General features: G+C 38.5%; 1 protein-coding gene across 1 annotated transcript; it reads right to left on the reverse strand.

Moving 5' to 3' along the window:
* Positions 1-1361: 1361 nt before the first annotated feature.
* Positions 1362-3139, reverse strand: LOC126625123 (phospholipase A1-Ibeta2, chloroplastic-like). The gene has a single exon (XM_050294200.1). It carries the CDS (start codon positions 3055-3057, stop codon positions 1399-1401), a length of 1659 nt encoding a protein of 552 aa, XP_050150157.1. The 5' UTR covers positions 3058-3139; the 3' UTR covers positions 1362-1398.
* Positions 3140-7092: the final 3953 nt, after the last annotated feature.

Below are 7092 nucleotides of genomic sequence, written 5' to 3' on the forward strand. Positions count from 1 at the left end.
AACATATTTTACTCCCTGGCTGAACTTGGCTGATGAGTTGGCACGCTCATTACACAACTGAAGGATGTAGTTGGCTTATTAGTTACTTGACATGCATGCCACGTAGGCTTGGTAGTTTTTAGAGTCAACAAAACCTCACAAAAATGATAAGATTATATGAGACAATTTTTCTTCATGAGTAACCTTCAATTTGGAAAAAATAAGGAAGTTGGCATCTGTGGAGCCGAAAATAATCCCAAAAATTCTGAAGGCAGCACGTTGAATTTGGCTCTAGAAAGACAAGATTGCCCTCAATAAATAAACAGGCTTCTCAGATACTCTCATGCACAACTCACACCCCTGAAGGTTCCAGCAACTGAATACAACTGCCTACAGCTTACCTGCCATTGGCAAGGAAAAGTCAAAGCATTAAATATAAGAATTCATTACCCAAATCCTATTTTTAATACATTCCTAATTGAATATTGACTCCAATCAAGTAAGTAATCCCAATTTAAATAAATTAGGGATAATTACTTCATTATCTCAGGATATTATTTCATATTTAATATCTTGAGAATATTTAGAGAATATTTTTCCATAAAACACTTGGCCAATAGGATGCCGCCACGTGTAGGGTTAAACCCTAACACTATGGCCGACCCTATCCCTATAAATACCCCACATTCTACCAAATTTCATAAGCTTTTGCTACCCCTAAAAGCCCTAAACATTTTATTATCTCAGAGAAACTGACTTAGGCATCGGAGATCCATTGGCCTAACCCCCACCTCGTGGGCTCGTGAGGCTTAGGTCTTTGATCAAAGGTGTTAATTGTTTTGCATGTGCATTTTCATCAAGACTGAAGACGGAGGAAATTTGCATCGACGACATTCATTTACTATAGTGAATAGTCATATTCAAATCAATCATCTCTACCGAGTTCCAACAGCCCATTTAGTGCTGGTTTATATTTTAATCTTCTGGGCAATTAAAGGTGGACTTGATTGGCGCAGATCAAGCTGCCATCCCCTTGGTAAGAGATAGGTTAATTTACTTCCTAATCCCAGTGGAAGCTTTATTTCTGTTTGTTAGTTATTAGTTTGTCTTGTTATCCTTTGGAGCTTTGTGCCCTTGCTGTAATATTGTTTTCCATTGATGTACCTTTGCTTTTGCAACAAGTTCAAGTAAAGAAATTTAAACTAAAATGTATATATAATTGAGTCATTTGTCCAAGATTATAATGTGAACAATCCCATTAATATCGTTTAAAAAGTTTCTTTTAAAATTTTTAGAAAACAATTTGGTAAAACAAAGGAAAATGAATTCACCACAAAAGCACAAGATACCATAGGCATAATTTTGAGAATTTAGGCCAGAAGTACATAGATATGTGCAAAGTTTTATTTATGTGTAAATTTAAGATGGGCTAGGCAAACAAGTAGCCATCAGTCCCTCTCTTTCAAGATTTTTTTGAGAAAACTCTCTTTCAAGATTTAAACTAGTCAAATTATTTGCCTTGCTTATGTACAATTTTTTCACATTAGATCCTTGATCTTGAAGCAACCTCACTAAACTCCTCTTAGCATTTTCTCTAAAAGGACAGTTAGATGCCAAAAACCCATCCACCAAATGCAAATATGCCTCCAAATCATGGCAGCAAGCCACATCTGCATTGGGCTTCAAGTAAGGCGACATTTTTGTGTCAACCCGTAGTTCTGTCCCAACATGTGAGTAAGCCAACGGCATGTTCCTGTCGATCATGTCAATGAATCCTCCGGCCTTTGCGTTCTTCAGCTTCTCCTCGAGTACTCCTTCGCCTACGAAAATACCTGGAACCCTGGTGATCACATCTTGGGAGTTGACAATCCTCAATACCTTCACATTCTTGTCGTCCATTCGCTTTGTGAATCCTCGGTTACCTACGCGGGGGCCTCCAAAGGAGAAAACCGCCACCGACGGCATGTTCTCGGCACATGTTTTAAGCTCATCGCCTACTAACAAGGCTAAGGCAGCACCAAGACTGTGTCCTGTCACAGTTATGCTTAATGTCTCTCCTTTGTATTGCTCCATCAGCCTATTGACCTCTTCAACCACTGACTCGGCGAGGCTCGGTACGTGAGCCCCGCGTGTTTTGTAGAGGCTCAAAAATCCGCATTCCACTCTTGCTCCGCTTTGCTGGTGACCTTCCTCGGTCGAGGGCATCTGAATGAGCTGAGCCCTTAAATTCTCAGCCCATTCAAGACACGTCGACGTTCCACGGAGGGCAATGACAATATCGCGTCTGCCCATCCGTGCGATCTCCCTCTTATCATCACAAACGGCCACGTACCCAACCCAGCTCGACCGCTGGGTCATCCAACTGAGATCCGGCCTCGCTTCATCAACCCAATCGGGCAACCCGATTGATGACGTGGCGTAAAGGCTCTTGGTTACCTTATAAGACCTATCGGGAAGCGCCACTTGGCGAGGCAACTGAGCCTCCTCTGCCGACATCGCCGGATTCGAATGAAAGGAATGATAAGCCGCCTGGATAAACTCACCGTATCTGACGACCTCTCGCCTGAGATTCTCATCCAGCGGGTCAAGTAGTCCGGCCCAGTTGTTTGAACCGTGATACTCGCGCCACCGGGTGCTGAGATTATTTCTGGGAGAGTACTCTCCAGTCTTGGACAGGAGGCGCTGCAGGCGATTGAGGTGTCTCGGAGACATGTCTTCGGCGGCGCCTTTCACTTGCGTCCACAACCGAGAAAGACTGAGCCCTTCCATAAGCCTCCTTCCCTTGTTTTCGAGCGACCCACTATTATTCGGGTCTTTGTCTATTTGGATATCGGGTTGTGGGTCGAGTTGGGTTTGGGGCGGAGGTGGGGTTTGGAGGAGCTTGTCGAGGTTGGCGAGGTGGAGCCGAGTCAACTCGGTGGAGTTAGAACCTGGTTTAATGGAGACAGCTGAATAAGAACAAGAGGATGGAGCTCTCGTTGAGGTGTTTAATGCAGACGTGTAGTTTCTGAAGCTGGCTCTTCTGGCCTGAAACAGGTTCAGGTTGTGAGCTGGGAGCGTTGATCCGACGAGCATCATGAAGAAGAAGCACACGTTTTTAGAGAGAGAGAGAGAGAGAGAGAGAGAGAGGAGAGGGGACAGAGATACTGTCAATTTACAACCAACTGGGATTGACACGTCCGAGTGCGCTTATATAAACTGTGAGTTTATAAACCGGCCATGGACTTCTTTGTTTTTACGGAAATGCCATCTGTTGGAGGTCCGACTGACTTTCTTGTAAAGAAATTTATTGACCTTTTCTCTATTTAACTTGGATATTTGAATAAATATAAATTACGCAGGTTCGTGCTTTTGTGTACATGAAAACACATAATCATTCACGAAAGTCTGCGTCCAGCCTCAAATGGCGTCTCTACTTTGAGGGGAAATTTATCTGGAACATAAGGTAGTATACCATGTTATAGTCCAAGTAACCGACAATAAGATATATGTTTTATTTTTTAGATATATTTCCTAATATTTCTTTATTTATATTATAATTTGTGATATATTGTCTTGTGTTCGAGTTACACCAAAAAACTTATACGAGAGATGTACTAATATTGTATATTTGATTATGGCAAGAAATATCATAATTACGATGTACTCATATTATAAATTTTGTATTGATATTATGATGTTCTTTACCAAATACAATACTGTAGATGAAACATCACAATTACTTATACTAGTGTATTATGAAAATCTTTCTTTCTTTTTAGGGCACTTGGAGTCAATTGATTGAAATATCCCTCTCCCCATGACTTCAAACTATTCAAGTTATCTGATGGCTTTGCCGTTCTTAACCTAAGGCTTGACAGCCTATTAATTAGTTGACTGGACTATTTTTTGTTATGTGTTGACTTTCTTTGAGAAACTGGAGGGAGAATCAAACTATTCAAACCGTCAAAACGCCTTTGATGGCTAACGCCCTAACGGTGTATGGACTATGGAGTTTACAAACACGACTCGTAAGCAGGCCGGAAAACAGAAGATGGTACTAAAATGCAGGGCCGGCCCAGGCCCAGTGCAGGCGGGGCGACCGTCCAGGGCCCAAAAAAATTAGGGGCACCAAAATTATTAGGACGGTATATTTATATATATTTTTATAAGAGTATATATTTATAAAATTTGATTCAAAGACACAGAAATTTAACTAGAAGTGGTGGTTTGTCATTTGAAAATAATAAGGAGGTCTTGGGTTCAAAACACCATGTGTGCTTATTTACTTTCCTTTTTTTTACAAATTTCTTTTTATAAGAGTATAAATTTAGAAAATTTGGTTAAAGGATCAAGAAGTTTAATTAGAAACAATTATTTTTGTTGTTTAAAATTAACAAGAGGTCCTAAGTTCGAAATGCTATGTGCATGTTTATTCTTTTCATTTTTTACAGATTTTTGTTTGGTTGGTAGTTTATTTTTAGTTACTATCTAGTAGCTATGTGGGTTGTTATTTTTAAATATTTGTTTTAATTCAAGTCTAATCTTCAACAAAGAATAATACGTAGACCAAATTTGCAAATTATATGACGTGTCATCAAAATGTTTAATTTAGTAAGACTCGAAAACATCATTATTTTTTAGTCCCATATTGACAAAGTTAGTAAATAAGAAAAAAACACCTCACGATTTATTCAAAAACACATTCAAACTTCAAATGGAAAACAAAACTTATCATCTATCTACTTGTAAGGCCGAAGTTTTTTTGTTTCCCTCTCTCAATACAAAATAAATTAGTTTTTCTGTGTTTCTAAATTATTGAGTTTGAAGTGTTTTTCTAAGTATAATTTTTTCGATGTCTTATGTGTGAAAATAAATAATTTTTTTACATGAAGTTAGGGCACTTTTTTTTACGTCGCCCCGGACCTCAAAAATCTCTGGACCGGCCCTGCTAAAATGAAACCATCAATCTAACCGCTACAAACACATCCATACATAAGACGTAGTGTGTAAAAATGTAGTCTCTTTAAATGAAATGATTAGGAAAACAATATAATTTTTTACTTTCTTTAAGATTTCAAATAAATGTCAAACGTGCGTCTCAAAGCAAACTTTATTGAGAAAATATTACATGAGAAATCCTTAAAGCAGATGAAGAGTCTACACATGCCAAATAAACACCAACTTCACAATTACAAACTCATAAAAAATATAGTATAATTAAATAGAAATACTTTGTATAACTGTTTGGACCCAAAATTACACAATCGGCCGAGATCGTTGAATAGGCGAATTCTAAACTGTTGGATTTACTAAGATAATTTTTTAATTATTATTTAAAGGATAACATTATGATTTTTTAATCATATATTTATCTCTTAGATGATAATTTAAAATTATTTATACAGTTATTTCGAAGCACATTGGGTAGGCATGCAAAATAGGATACTGGAGAATATGTTTCTTTTGTGATATTGTTGTGGCCATGTGAGTCATGCATCAATAGGACTCCTGATACAAAGTGGTATTTGATGGAAGATGGCATCTCAAGTGATTAGATGATATGCAATTAAATTATAATTTAATTTGCATGTATGGTTGCACCTGGATATCCGTCATGGAAAAAGAAGGCTTTAGTTGCATTGGGAGTCTTAATGAGATAAAGCAAGGATTTGATGGTGGAGAGAGAAGCCTAGGTAAGCTAGGTCTTTGGTCATGATGGGATAAGCCTAGATAGTTTTTATATTTTATTTGAAAGGTCAGCCAGCTTATGCCACGGATCAGATTTCATTCTGCGAGGCAGAGTTGCAGTCAGACTCTGCAACATTATCTGACCATGCAAGCCAAATACTTCAGTCCTATAAATACAAGGCGCTGTGCAACGTAAAAGGGACCCCTGCAATTCAACACACAACTGCCCTGTGCAAACTCTCTCAACAAATTTGAGATTTTTATTTTCTCTTTTCGCTGACACATCTTCCGTTGGCATCAACAGCACTGTGAAAGCAACCGGTGATATCTTAAGTCGGCATAGATAGCTCTGTCACCGCAGAATCAGCCGATCTCGCAGCATCTTCCGTTGGCATCAACAGCACTACGGCGAGGACGGTTGGTTACCTATCCAAGTCTTGGTCGAGAAGGATTTCCGAATCCTTATTGGTCGAGGTCATCTCATTAGCCTTCTCGGCGAAGTGAGGTGTTACAAGTTATTACATTCGGCACATTGAAAGCCGAATTCAATTTGTGAACTTCGTAAGAATAGTATCCTTGTCTTCAGGCTTGAGAATCCAAGAGGCCGAGACGTGTTCCTTTCTCGGCCGCAATCGCAAGACGCAGAAGTCAGTAGCGCGACCCAACGCAACATCAACAAATTTTACTCCTCGGCCGAGCTCGGCCGACGAGTTGGCACACCCCGCATTCACCGAAGGACGTAGTTAGCTTATAGATTACTCGGCTTACGTGCCACGTAGGCTTAGTAGTTTTTAGGGTCAACAATAACATAGTACTATTGTTTAGTTTAACTATTTAGTATATCTATCTAGCTTTTTTTTTTTTAAATATGGTGGATAAGTAAGGGAATATTAGTTTTTTTATTCACATAGCGAATACTTTATATAATTTTTCTGAGTTGTGTAAAAGTATATGATATGTTGTAAGGAGTTCTTCATTTCATTTTTGTTCATTCTCTCTTAAGCGTGATTTATCTATACAAAACATGAATAGATGAATGGAGAGATAAACAGAACGATTACTTAGTGTTTAAAGGTACTTTGGTGATGGACATGATCAAACTAGTATATATAATTATATTATCTCCAAATCCATTTGCTATATCTTTATATATAAAATGGAGAAGTGAGTGCTTCTTTATCTGTATTTAAACAGGAGGGACGGGTTGAGGTTTCATATCATGCATAATAGCATATGCAATTTTCCTCGCCTCAAATTTCCAGATTTGGTCATGTCATCATCACCGCTTTTACATCGATTCTTTTGTATCAAAGTATGATCAGCAATTAGGTCACTAATTTGGGTTTGGAGATTCAGCTGAGGAACTTCTTAACTTAGCTAGCTAGGGTGTGGATGGGATGAAGTTAAAGGTTGAATCTTGAACAAGTATTTTCCAATTAAAAG

Source organism: Malus sylvestris, chromosome 6 (genome assembly GCF_916048215.2).
Source record: "Malus sylvestris chromosome 6, drMalSylv7.2, whole genome shotgun sequence".
Taxonomy (NCBI): domain Eukaryota; kingdom Viridiplantae; phylum Streptophyta; class Magnoliopsida; order Rosales; family Rosaceae; genus Malus; species Malus sylvestris.